The sequence below is a fragment of the Strix aluco genome, chromosome 1 (assembly GCF_031877795.1).
Source record: "Strix aluco isolate bStrAlu1 chromosome 1, bStrAlu1.hap1, whole genome shotgun sequence".
NCBI classification, from domain to species: domain Eukaryota; kingdom Metazoa; phylum Chordata; class Aves; order Strigiformes; family Strigidae; genus Strix; species Strix aluco.
The window spans coordinates 108,808,262-108,827,301 of NC_133931.1; the positions used below are offsets into that span (position 1 = coordinate 108,808,262).

The 19,040-nt window shown below is 38.2% G+C and overlaps 1 protein-coding gene across 3 annotated transcripts in view; it reads left to right on the top strand.

Annotated features, from left to right (window-relative positions):
- CTDSPL (CTD small phosphatase like) overlaps nt 1-17,279 on the top strand; it is an 85,509-nt gene extending 68,230 nt beyond the window's left edge. For all 3 annotated transcript variants that reach the window (XM_074830686.1, XM_074830705.1, XM_074830694.1), the window contains 3 exons: nt 7,054-7,146; nt 8,757-8,942; nt 10,871-17,279. In XM_074830686.1, coding sequence (XP_074686787.1) covers nt 7,054-7,146; nt 8,757-8,942; nt 10,871-10,996 — 405 coding nt within the window. In that variant the 3' untranslated portion in view covers nt 10,997-17,279. The remainder of the gene's footprint in view (nt 1-7,053; nt 7,147-8,756; nt 8,943-10,870) is intronic.
- Nucleotides 17,280-19,040: the final 1,761 nt, after the last annotated feature.

Genomic DNA, 19,040 nt, shown 5'->3' on the forward strand with positions numbered 1-19,040 from the left:
TGTAGTTTCTAACTACTAAGTCTCAATTTTAACTTTTCCAGTTCTCAGGACTTCAATACTTGACTCTTTGTCAATTTGAAAACGTTTTCAAACAGGAAATGATCTAAGGATGGGTTTTCAAATATTGCTAGGCCCAGAAAAAAACTAATTGAATACTACATTTCTCATCCCCTCTACAGACAAACATGACATATTTTGGCTAATGTCTGTTGGTAGTTTATATGGACAAAGCTTTATAAAAGTATTAAGGAAGAACAGACATTTCTTTAGTTTTTTGTGGCAATCTATGTTTAAGTTCTGTCCCCTTTTCTTCCTGTAAGTAATTTAAGTTCCTCTGATATGACTTTTTATACACTTCAGCATCTTTAAAAGATCTGTACAAAATGACGACGAGACTAATTTTTGTGTCCTATTCTTTAAGAACTTCTCTTAAGACTTTGTGAAATGGTTTTCAGTAAATGCAAAACACCCATAATTTGAAAATCAGTTCCCTGCATGTATCTTAGCTTGGTGTCTTTAATCAGTAGTCATTTCTGAAAACGTTGAATGAAATAAATCACAGTGCCATAAATTTTCCTCTTCAGACAGACATTAATGTTCCTGCTAGAGACAGGTTATACTGTTTAATGTGAAGTTGAGCCCTTCTCATATATGAATCTTGCATGTTTTTTAAAACACATTCTGTTGGTTGTTGTAGGTTAAAAATAATGCAGTTATTGATTTGCAAATCTTCCCTAGATATGATTTAATGGAGATTTTAAATAATTTTTGAAATGTTGTCTTTTATATGGATTTTCACTTGGACAAATAGGTTCGTATTTTCATCTTGGAGTAATTGTTAGATCATAAAGTTAGTTCATGTTTGATTTCCTGTTATGAAAACCATCCGTGTAATTGTCACTCTTAAAATAGTTATGTGTTTTAAAGTGATAGTTGCTTTGATAGTTTTTACACTGTATCTGTATTATGTAGAAAAATTCCGTATCTGGGGTACTTAAACCTGTAACGTTCACCAGAGTTGAATGCCTAAAACATGTAAGTGATGTTTTAGGAGGTTTGCATTGTGATATTGTTGGTCTTCATTTGATGTGGGCTTTAGTTGTGTTTGGTGCTGTTAACACAGACATTTTCTCTCCTAAAACTTTCTAGAATGCTTTTGAAAGGGAATAAAATAGGTTGCCAAACAATTTTGAATGGCTTATGATTGTGATCACTTAGCTTGTCGAGATTGTGTATTTATATTTTGAAACAAAACCCATAAAAGACTGTTTGGGCATTACACTCAAGCACTTCAAAAGCCTGTTGCTTTTCTATTCCCTGCTGCAAACTTGCAGATTCTTCACCAAACATAATACACTCAAGTTGACTGGGGAAGGGGGGGGTGGGGGTGTGGAGTGGGGCACACAACACACACAAAACAAAAAAAAAAAACCTGCTCAAAGGGAGTGGATTTGTGCATACCCTAAACAATGAACAGGACGAAGGATGCTCTTGACAGAGAAGGTCAAGTGAAGTTAGCCTCTGACTGTGCTTTGCTGGAGACTTCCTGCAGGTTTCAAGGAAATTGCTTAATCCCTTTGTATTTCAAGTTCTTCATCTCTAAAATAGGTAAATATCTCAGTTGCATCTGGGTGGTAGAAATGAAGTTAATTGTAAGGAATTTGTGATGCTTGAAATAAAGGTAATTTATATGGTATGCAGAATAGGCAAAATCTTGAATTCCTGTGTTTGTAATACCTCTGCAGGCAAAGTAATGTACTATCATCCAGGCTTAGTCTGACGTGCATTAACACAAGCTGTAGAGCTTTGACAGCTGGTTCGCACTTCAAACCTGTAGTTTTTTATTAATTTGGAGCATAAACAAGCCAATATCAACAATTTTTGTTACCTGTCAGAATTTGTCATCTGTATAATGCTTGTCCATTTTCTTAAGCAGTTTATATACTCAAAGATTAATCACTGGCACTGGGAAGTACTTCCATCTGTTCAAAATATCACGGGATATGTGAAATGTTGTGGAACCATGCTGTCCATAGTCCACATCCCTACCTGTTTTACCAGTAAGCCTGGTGTCTTATCAAGCAGGAGATTGTATGATACAGTACTGTTGTACTTGAACTCTGCCTTAGACTGAACCCCATGAAAAACAAATGGAGAACACCATTTCAGAAGTGCTCATTCAGAAGGAAATTTGAAATTATACAAGATTCTTCAGATCTATAACAGAAATTCAAGTTCTGGGAAATTCAGTTGCTGTATGCTTGAAAGAGTTTTGAGACTGACTTATCTAACAAGCTTTGTTCGTGGTAAATGTTGTAATTTTTTGTTGTGCAACAAAGGTATTCAAAAAAGACTGTCTTTTGTTTGGGGAGTTTATTTTCTCTTATGTCATTTATAATCCAGAGGTCAGAGAGTCTCTTGTTCTTCTGTGGGGAGGACAGTTCAGTCATCATCTTAAAGGGTACTTGGGTAAACCAGCTTCCCTGGATTAAAAAATAGCTTTTCTGAACACCCCTTGTCCCTCTCACATCTTTCTTTCTGTAGCTTAATTTACATTGTCTTTAGAAAAGAGTTGTCATTTTATTTTACAAGGATAACTCACGTGTGGAGGTACCCCTCTCTCCTTCTGTTATGGGTCTTCAGATGCCTGCAGAGACTGTGCCCGTCTACCCGTCTACAGGGCAGCTAAAGTTACAGGAGATGAATCCCACGCTTTGTGTTGGAAATGATGGCACAGATACAAAAGGGCAGTTCTAATGCAAGCTGACACTCTTCTGGCCAATTCTCTCATTTTTGTCTGGTTCTCTGAATAAAAGGAAATCAGAGCTGGTCCCCTGCTCTACCAAATTGTAAGTGAGAAACTGTGGGAAGTCCAGTGAAATGTGTTGCAACTGAGAGTGCACTTTAGAGGAAGTTTACTGAGGATGAAAGTAGTGGCTGGAGAAAAGATGTTCAACCTGTTTGGTACGCTGCAAGAACATGTCTTCTCTTTCATCGCATGCTTCCCATTTAAGCAAGTGCAGAGCAATCACAACCCTCAGATTAGAAACTGTGCATTAAATATAGCTTTAATCCCCAATGAGTGAAAATTTTTAGGGTATGGTGGTCCTTTGTCTTTTATCCAAATTGACTTGCAGTGCCTTTGTGCCTTGCTGTTGGTGTCACAAAGTAAAGAAGGCCGTCAGGAAGAGGGTGATTTGGTGTTACTTGAAATTTCATTATTGAATGTAATTTGTTTATTAAGTGAGTAAAACTAGTTTTTAAGTGGTTTTGGTTTTGTTTTTTTAAATTCAATTAACAATTGCTTATTTTTAGTTGTTGAAAGCCAAAGAAATGTTTGGTGTGTATCTTTGAATGTAACGTACAAAATGTTTTTTATTGGTGGGGGAAACATTGTTTGAGTAATAAACTTCATTTCTATGAAGGACAAAGTTCATTGATTTTCTTACAGAAGGCTGTAGCCTGGTTCAAGTAATCCAGGATAGGCTGTATCCGTTCTAGCTGGCCTATTCTTGGTTACTTGCACTGGGAGGCAACCACAACTGTGTGAATCAGAAAAACGAGGCTCAAGAACGCATCTTACTTTCTGCTCACTGTAAAGAAGATGCACCCAGCCCACAAAACAGGAGATTACAGAAGCTGGAGTTGTCATGGGCAGATTTCTTTGTCATTACTTGAAGATTTTGTTATTGCAAAGCTGGTTTTGAAAGGCAATTCTTTGTGTCCTATTTAATTGATTAAAACTAAGCTGGGTTTCTCTTTGGTTTGCAAATACTGAGTCTTTTTAGGTTAAGACTGCTCTGTGGTATAGAAAATGTATGTGGATATACCAAATGCTTGAAAACAATTAAAGATAATTACTTGTGTTCTGCCATTAGCAGTTGTAAGTACAGAATCCTGTGAAAACATGCCTAGTGCTTGATTTGTGCCTTAACATTTTAAGAGTAGGGTTCATTTTAAATTTTAAAAAAAAAAAAAAAGACTGTATTCCTCTAAATTCTTACTGTGATAAGGAAGAAATTAGTGAGCATACAATACAGAAAAACTGGAGGGGTTTTTTTTAGTGCCCTGAAGACACTATATAAATCTCAGAAAAATGCCAGGAGCCAGTTAGTCTAGAGACTTAAACTGAAGACATCATGCAACAGAGGAAAAAGCCAAGCCACAAATAACCATGGAGCATTGAGATTCAAGACCAGCCGCTAACAAAGTAAAGGGGAAAAAATTCCAAATGAGGAGGAAGAGGAGAAAAGAGCTGCACTGTCAGCTGAAGAAAGCTTTTTATGTGAGGTAAACCAAAGAGATTTTGTAGCCCAGGATACCAGTACACTTGCAGTTGCTTCCAGGATCTGAGTAGGACTTCTCAAAAAAAAAAAAACTTCAAGGAGAATAACCATCCGGAGTATTAAGATATGTTGTTCTGCAAAAAACCCTGTTGTTTTTAAAAAAATTAAAAAACCCAAAGGGTGAAGGAGTTGGGGCTTTTTAGAGGGGGAGAGAATTATGAGAGAAATTCGGTGAGACCTCATCTAAGAGATGGTATTTATTATTTAATAAGGCATTTACCATGAGAAGGAAATCTTACCCAATAGGTAAGATTTAAGGCAGGACACCAGAGGAAAATCATGTAGAGGAGGTTGAGGGTGCTCTGTGGTGGATCAGGAGATCTAAACTGCTGAAGAGAGACAATACAAATTAAAATGCTGTGTACTTATAGCTAATACTGACTAGTTGCAGTATTAGGAGACCTACAGATCGCCAAAAGAGCACATATTGCAAATACTTGCTTTTATAAGCCCACTTTTGTCCACAAGCCTGTGGCTAAGGAGCTCTCGATCTGTAGCTACTGGGTTGATTTACTGTATGCTCTCTTTATGGATGAGGTGGGTTATGTTGCAAGCAGCAAAGTTCATATCCTTGGCTCGGAGTTTGTAATTACATTCCAAGTGGAAATACTTCACTGACACAGGCATAGATAGGGATGGAGAGCAAAGAGGAGACTTGTTTTGCTGTAACTGAAAACACTAGATTTAAAAGGGAAACAAATACTAGATTCCAGCACTAAGTATCCAAGAATGACTTTTAAGATTTTGGGGTGTCCCTTTCGTGCCCTCAAAAATAAGCGTAGGAATATAATTTAACAGTAAACAATTAAGAACTTCTTATGAACTGTAGAGTTAAGTAGTAATGTGCATCTTTCTTTCCTCTTACAACTGGCAAGTTTGGATAGTATCTTTCTGGGTACCCAAATGCAAAGGGACTGCAACAGGCTTTCTACCGGTATCTTTAACGACGTGAAGATATGATAGGAAAGGAAATACTACCAAACAACTTTGTGAACAACTAAGTGAAAAATTAATTGCATTGTTATAGGAGAGGAAATGACTTGGTTTATGCCTAATAAAATAGAGGAAGCTTTGCTATAATTATCTGGAAGGAGAGTGGTGTTGAAGTACATCTGTTAACTGTCTAATTCAAAAACTGTCACATTTATTTGATTGATTAGGTGTTGCTGTGGTTGTTTAAAAAAAATTTTAAATAAATCAGGTTTGTAAATTATTAGCTGTATCAGAGTTTGAATGTATTGTTTGAATTTGAGAGGCCAGAAGTAGTTTAGGTAAAGTTCATAGAAATAACTTAAAGCAGATCAAGTCTTCATGCTATGAGCTATATGCTACATAAAGTGGAAAAGTAATTAACATTTCTGCTTTAGTCGTTAAGGTACAGCTCCATCATACATGTTTTTAATAAAACTTTGCTTTCAGATTTAGGTTTTCAATTTCAAGTCCCTATTATACAACTTTTCTTCTTTTGCTAAAGGCTTTAATTGTTACACTTCAGTTCAAGCTGGCATTTCTGTATTTTTCTTCTTCAGGCTTTTTTTTTCTCTGGGTACCTTATGTTGTTTTACCTCTTTAATAATATGAATTTAGTAAAATGCATACAATTAATCTAGTTCTACGTGTCAAAGAAAGAAATTCCTGAAATTGCATCAGTCATGCAATTCTTCCTGAATTCAGTTCTTTGCCAGACTTCTTCAGTTGAAATTTCCAGTGTTAAGGAGTATTTGCCAAACAAAGAAGATAAAATGCTGCCAGTGTTTTCTCTCAAACTTTTAATCTAACTGCATACAAGATAGGTAAATATTTTTCAAGCAGGCTCCCCTCTTCAGCTTCCCAGTTTATTCTGAACTACTTCTAAGCTTTCTGAGCAGCAGTTACCTCATCTTGGTATTTTCTGTGAATGCAAATCATCTTGCTTGCTCTGAAAAGAGAGGAAGAAGGCTCTAATATCTATTAATCCGGTTGTTGACAGTAGGCAGCCAAGCTGCCTGTATGCTTGTCAGCACAAAAAAGCAATATAACATTGCTGAAACCAAGCTGCTCAGGAGGAGGGAGATGCTAAAAGAGATCTTTATGACAAAGTCACAGTAGAAGATGCTGTAGACTTTGCCACTGAATTTTGAAAGTGACATTTACTAGACATTCGGTATGGTGCTATGAAGATTTTTGTTGAAAGCTCTCTGCAGAGCCAGATAACTGATAACTATCCATAGTGAGATACGGTACTTAGCGCCTGGAATTTAAAAAATGAAAGAATTAGCCACAGGACGAAAACGGTTCCCTATTGTGCAATTCCTGTCATCTTAGAGGTTTCATCAGATTTATTCCTTCTGTAAAGCTCTTCAGGACTGAGGACACCAGCACCAAAATAATGTTGGTTGAGAGATCTGAATCCTCACTTCTTGAGAAGCCCGACTGTCTCTCTTTGCTTTTAATGAGATTTTTCAAGAAGCATCACTCCAGATGATGCACAGCATTTGCAATTGCATAATCAGCATGGGTCTTGGCAGCCCATGCATTCAAATTTCTCATTATTGGATGGCTACTTTTATCTTGTATACTCTTTTTCTTCAGTATTTGATTTGAACTGCTTCCATGTTAACTTTTGTTTCTTCAAGTGTGTTAGGATTACAGGAGTGTTTGTTTTTTTTTTTTTTCCTTTCTTTTTACCTTAAACACCATTTGACCTAAATAGTCATTATCATTCCAGGTTTATGTATTGAAACGACCACATGTGGATGAGTTTCTTCAGAGGATGGGAGAGCTCTTTGAATGTGTACTCTTCACAGCCAGTCTAGCCAAGGTTTGTTCCTCTGTTCATCTCATTAGCCCTTATGGTGCTAGTCAGTGGACTTTTGGTTGGGTTTTCTATAGATAATTATTTCTACAGTTGGTACTATCTTAATTTTTCCCCTTCTTTTTTGCTTCTTTGTCTGACAGTGTGTACTTTGTCTGCTAGTGTGTGGGTAAGTGTTTCCATGGTAACACCATCACATATGGGCTTGTCTCATAATGTAGCCTCCATGCATTGCTCATAATGCCAATATGAAAGGCTTACAAGTTACCATGGTTATAGTGAGAAATTAGAACAAATAGCGTGCGAGTAAAACAGTATATTAAAGCTGGGCATGAAATAAAATACACTGTATTTAACACTATGTACATAATCAGTGATTCAGAAATTTACTGCATCTAAAAATTGGGAACACATTTTTGTTCTGTCAAGGTACAATTGCAATCTGGAGTTAGAAAATCAGACATTTTTTAAAGCTTGAAACATCAACAGGAATATTTTGTGCCCTCTGGTCTCCAGTAGCAGTAGTACCTCGTAGGTAGTTTTGTGGTAGACATTACAGTAGTAGACATCTTAAATTCTTCACTTCCTTCAATGTATTGTATTTGTGGTGTCTTGTTTGTAAAATTACATTTCTAAATAAAACTCTAGTATAGTAAGCTTTTACTCCAACTTAGTGTATAGATGGTGGAAGGGGACAGGACCCTGTTTGATCTGCTATAGTGCCTTCTTATCAGAGGATTCCTCCCTGCACTCCATTTACCATGTTCTGTTCAGTCACATTGTGAAAATCCTAAATAATGGCACAATTTCATACTACAGTTAGATGTCTAGCAGTTTTCATAGTCAAAAGATGATTGATTTCAACATCAATTTGGTTTCTCGGTTTAAAATACAGGAAAATGGTAATTCATGCCCTACAAAAACAAGTTAAAGCTACCATTTTCAAGTACATGCTTATTTCATGTTCTGGTTTATTTGGATACTATATCAATTGTTGGATTCTAAGCTGTGCCTCAAAAGTATTATATATAAAATGAGAATTTCCCAGTATTGTACATGGGTATTTTCCCTAATAACATCTTTGATCTTTTATGGCCCCATTATGCAATTTGGTAATCTTAAGGTTTTACTGATCCAGTCGCTCCAAGGGCATCATTTGAAAAAGCTACATCAAGCTCAGATGTGTTCATTGCAGTTTATCTTCAGAGACACATGGAAATGAGTCAGCTGTGGAAATGTCTTCATAGAGATTGTCTGTTAGCATTGGCTGATTTTATGGTAATGTTAGGTGAGACCTCTGGATCCATCAGCTTCTAGGTAACTCCTAGGGTAACTGTAAGTTAGCCCTAAGAATAAAACCTAATTGATAAATCACAGAAAACATTAGAGTACAAGTTAGCTTTCTGTAGAAAGATAAGCGTCCTACTTTTGCGTTAACCTCTCTATTATAATCGCTTCAGGTTTGCAGGCATGTAAGTTAATTAACAAGGAGCAGGGAAGAAAATGAAGAAAAGGCATTTTATCTGAGATTATTTTGTGTCCCTTCTTTGTATAGTTCTGTGAATTAGTCTTATCTGTACATTACTAACTTTATGTTTCTAACTTCTCTCTTTAAGTATGCAGACCCAGTAGCTGACTTACTGGATCGCTGGGGTGTGTTCAGGGCACGGCTCTTTAGAGAATCCTGTGTTTTCCACCGAGGAAATTATGTGAAGGATCTGAGTCGACTGGGACGTGAGCTGAGTAAAGTTATTATAGTAGATAATTCTCCTGCATCTTACATCTTCCATCCTGAAAATGCAGTAAGTATTCTTAGCATTTGAAGTACTCAAGCGTAACTTTAACTTTCTGGTCCTTGCCCAGACTTTCTAATTCGGAAAGTAGCCTTTCAGAACGCTAACTGTATTAGTTTCTGTATTTTCTTGGACTGCAGGTAGGTTCTGGTATTCACTGCCAAATGGTGAAGGACTAAGGCAAACTGATCTTGACAGCGTGTCAGAGTCGTGACTGTTCATCTGCTTTCAGTTTTAGCTTCTGGCATGAAGTCCATCAGTTTTGAGAAATAATAAGCAGTGTAGAACCTGCATAACTAACCTAGCTCTAAAAAGCGAAGCTGCCCTCCAGCATAGTTTTTGTTCTTTGCAGTGGTGATAACAACAGAAAGGATGGTTACCTTGAACTGCTTTTGGTACCCCATCTTTTTTCATTGTGTGAATGAAAATATTTTATTAGACAAGATAATTAATGCTTTACTGGTTACTATCTGAGTTTTGTATTTGTGGCTAAGGGGAAGAAGAAAAATCACGATCTTGTTGTGTTATTATGCTTCTTAAGTATTTTTTGTGATAACTCACTTCATAATCAAATGTAAGTTGACAAGTTCATCGAGTTTTAGGAATAAGGATAAAAGACAACAGTACTTCAGGGGAGAATAATTAGGAACAATGCTCACTTTCACTGTGTGTTTTGTATCTGCTCCAGAAGCTGTGATGGAATGGTCTGGCCTTTCCTCCCTCCATTGCTGCAATCAGAACTGATGCTCACATCTGTTCTGTAGCTGCCAGGATAGCAAGCTGGAACTCCCCTTAGATATACTGACTTTTAAACAACCAGGCTGTGCAATGTTTTCTTTGATGATTTTAGGCTGCCTTTTTTGTGCACTGTGAATATTAACGTAGGAAGTTTTTATTAGGGACGCTGTTTTGCATGGTCCTGCCTCTCTGGAATAGCACTGGGTTTTTACATGAGCTATTTATCTTGCAGCATTCAGCTTTTAAATTCAGATCTCAATACTGTGACACCCTAAATGATTGGGTGAAAACGTTTTTCTGGTTGGTGCCACACATGGTTTAAAGTTGCTATTTATAATAACCAGGAGCTGTAGCTCTAATTTATGTTCATGGTTAAAATTAAAAACCTGATCCAGATCGTCATTTGGTATCTTGGAATTCAGTGCCAAGAAAATAATGAGCTGTAGAAATTTGGGAGATGAAATTAAGGGCCTTGTCAGAGTGGTTTAATCATGTATAGAAAAGTGCTGCTAGCTAACTGATATTCGAGTCTCTGCAGAAACCAGAGCTTGTAACAAGATCCAAGATAGTCTTTAAAAAACCTCAGTATACTTCCATAGTGAAGATACACAGAATTCCTTCCCCAAATCCAGCCCACCTATTTAAGAAGTGTTATTATATGCATTATTTTCTGAACCTGCTCTCAAGGCTTGTATTTTAATTGGAGAACTGTTCTCTATTCGCTGTTTAAATATTTCCTCCTCAGCCTCATGCCAGAACAGGTTGTTGCTGCATGCCTATGTTTAGTGACTCACACCGATAATACTTAGAGGGGAAAAAAGACTTGCCTGTAAACAAAGCGTCAGTACAGCTTCATAACCTGTATCTTCCTTCTAGTCTATTCTGAATACCAAGGAGGCAGAGCAAATTGAGCTTTCCAGTGTTGGGTCATGTAGGTTACCTGGACGTGTAGAAGAAGGTCAGCTGCATGTCAGCTGTTTTACAGTTGGGTTTGGAAGGTCACCTGTTTTACAGTTGGATTTGGGGTTGATGTTGCATGCTAGAAAATGTGGACTTGAACCTGGTACTCTACTTGAATGATAGTGACTAGCAATTTGCCGTACTGTGATGACAGTGAGTCTACAGATCTACACAGGCAAAACTCACACATTCTTCATATCATGAAGTCATCTTAGTATTTGTTGGTTGCTTTGTTTCAGGTGCCTGTGCAGTCCTGGTTTGATGACATGACAGACACAGAGCTGCTAGATCTTATTCCTTTCTTTGAAGGACTAAGCAAAGAGGAAGAAGTTTACAGTATGCTTCATAAACTCTGCAACAGGTAGCCCTTAACTTTGACTGACTTCTGCTACTAGATTGCAGTTGCTAGAGGCTGTCTCCATCTTTTTCAGCTCTTTCAAATGTAAGCTTTGGGGAGGTCACCCCTGTCAGAAGTGCTACTCTTGATCTTCCTGTTACATTGGACACGAAGGACAATCATGAGTGATGCTATTAAGCCTTCAGAAGCCTGACTCCTAAGGTCATGAGTTCAGACTACTTTTTTAAAGGAAAAAAAAAAAAAAAAAAAGCTATTTTAAATGGGACTCTTTTAATGAATTTCATAAATGGACATCTTTTACTGGATCAGCTTTTCTTAAAACATGCCAAAAAAGAAGCTTGTATTTCAGCAGTTGAATTTCTCTCCCTTTCTTCCCCTCCCACTATGCAGACAATTTTACCCCCTGCTTAGAGCAGTTGACCTGACTCTGAATTTTTTCTTACAGAATGAAGTGCCTTTTTGAATGTTATTTTAAGATAAAAATTCATTTTTGTATAAGACGTATTTCCAGACATCTTTTAGTCTTGTATTGTCTAAATGCTTTAAAAGGAAAAAGGAAAAATTTTATAGAGCACTGTAATATATAACAAAGGAAAAAGTTGAAACAAAGATGCTGGGTTCCTGTCTCCACAATGACATTAAGTTGTATTACATTTTGTCATGCTCAGAAGGTTTAAGCGTTTGTGGGAGGGGTGATTTGGGTTAATTACATGGTTGTTTCACTGATATGATTTTGGGCACACTTTTGAACATATCTGCAGTTGTTTGAGTATTAGGAAATGATGGAATTGAGAAAATAAGGTGGCTAAGAGATCTAAAGCACCTTTTATTCTAGACAGATGAAGTTCTATTGTCTCTGCTTACGCACAACTGCCATGCCTCTTGTTTTTTGGAGAACCATTATCTTGGGAGAATGGGGAGGAGATCTATTTATTAGTTTAAGACTCTTTTCTTAAAGAAAACCCATCTGGGTAAGCTGGATCTGTATTGAGCTGTTTGGAGTACTTTTTTCTTTTGATTGCTGCTACTGTATACTCACCAAATGGAGTTGACCATCGGCTGTTATACTGTTTTTGCCACTGTGCCTGTGCTATGAAACATTTTCTGTAAGCTGCAAACTTGGGCAATAAAGAAGATGCAGGCTTCATAACCCACCCCCATGTATTAATCCTATGGTATCGGATATACCAGAGAACTCAGTTAAAGGTGACCTGTAAAGGATTTTTTTTTTTTTTTTTTTTGATTGGGATGAAACCCTCTCCTTTCTTTGGTATGTAAAAATGCAAAAAGTGTTTTTCCCACATCTCTGGTTTCTATTTCTTCTTCCCCAAGGTGTAAGGTACAGATTGGGAGCCTTATTGAGTCTTGCTAGAAGAGCAGAAGTTACTAGCCTAGACTAAAATTGGTCCTCTGGCTTTGCAGTTGAGTAAGTCAGGTTCTCTGAATCTGAGAACCTGCTTAGCATCTTCTGTAGTGTTGTAAGTACTCTACTTTTAAATATTTTAAGCCTTTGAAGAACAAGGCACACCTTTTTTTTTTTTTTTTCTTCCCCTTTCCAGTGTCACCTTTTAATTATTATCTGCACCAGAAATCTACAAGCATAAAAATTACAGCTATGTTTGGCTGTCATCAGAGAAGACTAAATGGAGTAGTTGGTGCTTCTAATTAGCCTAGTGCTAAATTCTGAATAGTAGATCCCCTTTGCCTTTTCTATTTTTCTTGTAAAGTCTTGATCACTCGGAAAAAAATTTTTGCGATGGACTTGGATTGTCATCCTTGTCTAAAACATTGGTGAAGCAGCTTAACAAATTCATTCATAGAAGGGCAGGCCAGCCTACACAGGCAGTGAGTAGATTGTTGTAGGTGCAGTATAAAACTGAAAGATGACTTGCCCCCTTGCAGTGCAGCTGTGCTCCAGCTGCTCGCTGTGTCTTGTAGCGAGGGATTTAGAGGCAGTCCCGTGACGCTCATGAGTCTGTACGGCATCACCGTTTTGTTTTCTTACCAGTTGGCATTACCTTAGTACTGTATAATTCTGTGCCACAACAAACAACAAAACTGTCAAATTAAAAAAAAAGAAAACCTTACATTTTAAAAAAACGGGGGGAAAAGGACGTATGGATTCTGGTTAGTCCATTAACATTTACTTTCAGTTTAAGATTGTTTAATTTTGTATTTGACTTCAGAGTAATGAAGCTGTAAGCTGCCAAAAAGTTGTTCTCTGAGCAGTATTTTCAACTGTGTTTGTAGCTTCTAGGCTTCAAATACAGTTTGCAGGGAAGTATTCAGGTTGTAGTTAGTTGTGCAGGTATGATAGGAATGGCTGAAAAAATTCAAAGACTTTCTCACTAGCATTAGACCAAACAATCTTGCAATTAGACAATAAGTAACCCCACTGAGACATGCCATTTAACGGTTGTGACCTGTTGTATGTGAGACGAACCATGTCATTAGTTTGCATTTATGAAAGCAGCGATTTCATGAACCAGTTGCCTTAAGTCTGTGAATGAATGTTGATTATTAAAGTGTCTTGTATTGTTTTAAAATCCGCATATAATGGACAACTGAACTTCTGCACCAGCTTCTGGGAGAACGGTTCTGATGATGTTCTGGTCAATCATACTTGTTCTGTATTGTTTATTTTGGCTCTTGAAATACACAAATTTCAAAAGAAATCCCTTAGTTTAGTACAGCATTAAAATGACACTTGGTGACAATACAAAGATGAAAAACTTAGCAACAGCTTTGATCTCCGCTAGTATCTTAAGAGTTTTTTCTATAATTTCTGGTGTTTGGTTGTGGGTTTTTTTTAACTCATTCCCACTGAAATAAAACTTGGAGTGCTTGCAGTCAGGTTTGGACTTCCCTGGGTATTCAGATTTGGCCAAAGGCATCAAACTGTCGTAGTTGTTTATTTTGACACTATCATTGTACTTGAAATTTCAAGTGTTATGTTTGCGTGAATATACATACGCTATATATTTAGAGTTTCTAGATTTTAACAAAGCAATATAGTTCTGTCCATAAAGTCAGATAATGAGTGGAATGTTTGTAAAAATTGCAATACGGGTATTTGATTGTATTTTAAGTACAAGATTTTAAAAAGTTAAAATAGGAAAAAATACTTGTTTCCTGAATCTCTTGCATATTTTGAAGTGCAGTTAATGCATGCAGGTCACCAGGGCTGTTATAAACCCTGGTTTTCAATTCTATTTCTGGATATTATAGAAGTATTAAAAAGTCTTCTCCAGTTGGTCATTCTGTTCAGCTAAAGAATTGCTGCCTGGCCTGAAGTTCTGTTGTCCTTTTTATGTCGGGTTAAAAAAGGTTTTTTGCCTGTATAGGTATTTTTAAATTAAGCTGTAAGGCAGAATGCCTTAGATTCTTGAAATTCAACTGAAGTGTTACGATTAAATTGCCATTTGTAAACTAGGGCTGTGCACAGAATACTTGTTAACCACCAGGAAGCGTGGCAGGTTTTGAATGGAAGATCCTAGCAAATGTACAATATTGCTGTGTTCATTTAGGTAGCTTTGGAAGAATAATTTGTCTATTTGTTTCGCCCTTTAATCTTTTTTTAAACAGCAAAGTTATACATGGAAGAAACTCAACACCTGAAGAGATTTGGTTATTGGTGTATGCAATCACTTTATCACAGCATGATTTTGATTAGACAGGTTGGGGACAATAAAGTATCTGAATGACACTGGTGTGTACTGATGTTGAAGCTTTTGAAATTTCAGTGTAAAAAAATCTGTAGCTATATAATTTACAAACACATAATCCTGTGTTTTACAGATTCTTTTTAAACTAATAAACCACAGTACCGCACAGCCCTATTTGTAAAACAAAAACAAGTTTGTGCCTCTGATTTCCAAGGTGCTGTGATGTTATGCCTTTGTGGGGCGAGGAGGGCAGGTGAGACTTGCATGGGGCAATTGCTTAAAAATCTCTGGGCTAACTATGCAAAACCAGCTGTCAGTTTTCTGTTTCACATTATATTGTAAAAATCCAGCTGACTTCTTTTCTTTCTTGTTAAAGATCTATTGGGAACTTCGTAACAGAGGAGTAAGCAATGGCAATGTTTCTTTCTTTTTTCTTTTTTTTTTTTCTTCTAATAATGGAGCTGTTTACACTTTAATGCAATGAACAATCCAGCGATACTTGAGAAACACTACAGATACCATATGAGTGTTTTCAGGAGAGAGAAGTGTTGTCAATCAGGTATTGAATGGTTTCTTTACTGTCACAAATAAAAAATTTTAACAATATAGTTACTTGTGCATGTAATACTTCTCTGGGAAAAAGAATTTCTGCACTTCTCCTTCAGTAATAGTCACTGTCCTAATTTGACAGGGGCTTACTCCTGCTAAAGCACATCCGTGTTAGATAGTAAAATCACCCATCTCTGTTCCACTCTCCTCCCCCTCTCCTCTTTTTAAGACATGTATAGGACTCCTTATTGACTGCCCTGGCACCTGCTTGTGCAAACAGAGCTGATGAACTACTGATGAACTCTGCTAAGTAAATTGGTGGTGACTCTGGCAGATGTTCCAGCTATTTAGATCTCTTGGATGAGATCATACAATAATTTGTTCAAGTCTCAAAGCTGTGTGACTTCTTTTGAAGGGCTTACTTCAGCTACTTGAATAGCTGTTCTTAACATCACTGCCATACCCAAATGAATATCTGAATAAAACACTTTATTTGCTTGGAAAGTCTATTTTGGGAGTTTTTATCTGACACAGTAAGACTTAGGCAGAGCCTTCCTTTCTAGGAAAAGGCACATATTATTAATGCTTTTATGAGCAGAAAACCTCAGGCCTGGTAGAATAAGCAGCTGGCTCAAGATAGCACATTAGTTGTATGATCGGTTGGAATGACCTAGACTGCCTTTACTTTGTACTGGTGGGTTGGGTTTTTTGAATATTTTTTGTTTGTTTTTGTTTTACCAATCTCCTTAGCTGCTACTTAGAATAAAGATGCCTTTCTTTTACTCAGTAAAACAAGCATTTCAAAATTCATAAAACAGCTCATTTGTAGTGGTGAGAAAGATACTGTTGTTCTATCCTGACTGATTGAAACTAAGTGTCTGCAAAACTGAATACACGGTAGTCTATATATGTACATGCCTTCCAATATTTTTTTCCCCTTTTTATTGTGTTCTGAGTCAGAAGGAAATCCAGCCTCTCTGAAATTGCCTGCAAGATGGGATAGGGTTTTTCCAGGTGGGCTGCAGCTCCAGGGGATCCTGCAGTCTCCAGCAGTTTTCCTGGCAAGTGACCTTCACCATCCAGACTTCCTACCAACCCAGCTATGCTGGCAGGAGACCAGGCAAAGTTCTCCTGGACTCCTCTGTTGGTTCTGCTGGAGCTACTGCAAATTAAATGATCTTTGGGTAATATAGTGGTTTGTACAGGTTGGCAAACTCAAACTTGAAAAGCTTCCAGGCGTGTTTTGTTTAAAGCCTTCTCAAGTGCTATTTCAAAGAGAGCTGTGCTGAGGAGCGTGTTGTCCTGTAATTGCCTAATGCCGTGTTAATCAGCGTTTCTGAAGCACAGGACATACACTAACATCTTGGACTTAATAGAGATCGATTTGACTCAGTCAAGTAGGTCCGCATCTGCAATTACACACCTTCCCAAACAGCAATTTAAGAAGGTTAGATTTGGTCATCATTTAAATCAGCAGCAAACTGAGTTTTTGCGGTGATGGCTGTGTCAGTTTAGCTGTGTCCCCTGGACCTTGCTGGACCCTGTGCTGTAATCGTACCTCCCACTGCTCTTCTCTGTGCAACTGGCATCATTTAATTTTGCAACCACCTTTTAATTTAGTGATGTAGACACATTTGACCAGGATGTAAATTGCAAGAAAATGCTGGACAAAGAAACAAAACGCAGCTGGGCCCCGTCAGCCTTGGCCATCATCTCAGGCTGGACTCCAGCTGGGACAAGGCTGTTGCTACTTGAAGGCGAACAGAGGAGTCACCGTTAAGCCAGAAACATATCACCCCCTCTGAGAACCACTGTTCTTCTAGATAATGAGGGTTGATCGTTTTGTTCATACAAATGCAATGTACACCACCTATGAATTCCCAGTGTTTCAATAAACATTGCACTTGAAGAGTCTGAGGGTTGTTGGAGGAGTTACTGACTTGACGGTTGTTTTCTTTGTCAGATTTGAATGAGCTTTTGTGATGAAAACCAAATTGCTTTATAGTGTAACTTTGTGATTTTTTTTTTCATGCTTTGATTCAGTTGGACAATAAATGTGTTATTTTTTTCATCTTCTTCATGTCTGATAATGCATATAGCTGAAGTCCCCAGAAATCCCCCTCTCCCTCCACATGCTGTTCTCCTTGGGGGAAATACTGGGGCGGGAAGGCAAAGACTTCACTGAATCAGGCCAGCAAGTTCTCGCTCCATTCCTGTCCCCACCTTTTGGATTTACTGGGCTTTAATAAAGATTAAAGCCTTGACTGCTGAGCATCAAGGGCTTCTTCCTCTAGCAGCATATTTGGCAGGTGGGTTCAGTTCCCATTCTTTTTTTGTTAACCTGCTGAGATTAGAGTTAACCTTGCTGCTTCCAAAGCCACTGAAGCCTGTACAGAAGCTGTCGATGAGAAAGGAGCAAGAACCTGGATTCTGGGAGGGGATAGGGTGGTGGGAGAAGACAGCTGATGCAGACTGGTGGGGTTTCCTGTACAGCCCTCTTTCAGTTCCTGCGTGCAGTATCCCTCATACTGCGTTCAGGGCACGCCCCAAAGCAGACGGTTGATTCCTCACCTGGCTGCCCTTGGTTTGCATGGATAAACGGGGGCCTCGGAAGCAGATCAGGAGGCACATCACTGCATTTTCTTCCAGGCTGCAGCGGCATCTGCCTCTGTAGCACTTGGCAATGCCTGCTGTGAGTACATCCCTCAGTCGTGATTTTGAGCAGGTGACCTGACGCTGGTCGGGCATTAACGGTCAAACAGCATTTACACCCTAAAGCAAATCGGAGGGAACTGGGGGGAGCTGCCTTTCACTTGAGCTGAATTGGTTCAAGATGACCATGTGAGGCTGCTTTTCATCTGGCACACATCTCCAAGTTAGGCCTTCAGACAGTAGCATGTAAGTATCATGCTGAAGAAGTTTGGTGTAAATTAAGCACATGCTAGCAGATTAGCCCACAGAAGTAGGAAAGTCTGACAATTTCATGTGTGTTTTTAATAGGAAAATCATTCTATAAATTGTTTTTAGGATTTTTCCTAATCTCTACCTAATCACCTGGTTACTACATGCCATACCATGAGTTGCTGAGAACTGTAGATAGATGTAAAATTTATGTGTGTTTTTATGTACCGGAAATTTTTGGGCACAGTATCTGGTATCTTGGGCCATTTTGTTCCTTCATGAGCAAATCCATTTATAAGAAGAGAGAAAGGGTTTTTTTGAGACCTGAGCCCATTTCTAGCTTAGTGGGGCCACATGCTGTGTAAGAGTAGGGCTAAGACTGAGCACGCACAGGTCCTGCCCTTGGCTCTGTATCACAGCTCTTAACTTCCCTTTTAATATTTACTCTAAATAGCGAGAGGAGCCTTGATCTCATCTGAATCCTCTGTAACACATCTTAGTAATTCAGTTAAGGCAGGTTCAGATGAATAATAGCTCACTGGCCTGATCTCTAATCTGCTGAATAGATCTTGAAATAATAACTGGAGGGATACAGGCAAGTATTTGGGATGGTGATGGTTGCAATTGGAAAATGGTTGGACTATTGCATCCCAGAGAGGATTGTGAGTAGGCAGAAAGGATGGGAGCTAGAGGAGATCTGGGGTGACTTTGTGGCACTAGACTGTGGCAGGCCAAGCTGTGGCATGGTCTGGCAGTGAGTGCACTTGGCTTTTATACATCTGTGATCAAAGTTTCATGAAAATGGAGAGGGTTTTAAAGGCTTGGGCCATGCAAGGCTTGGTCACACCACGAGATGGTGCAGCTGTGCAGCATTGGCTTTTAAAGGCACCGTAAAGAAAATTTAAAGGGCATTATCTCAAGTAAAAGCATCACCAC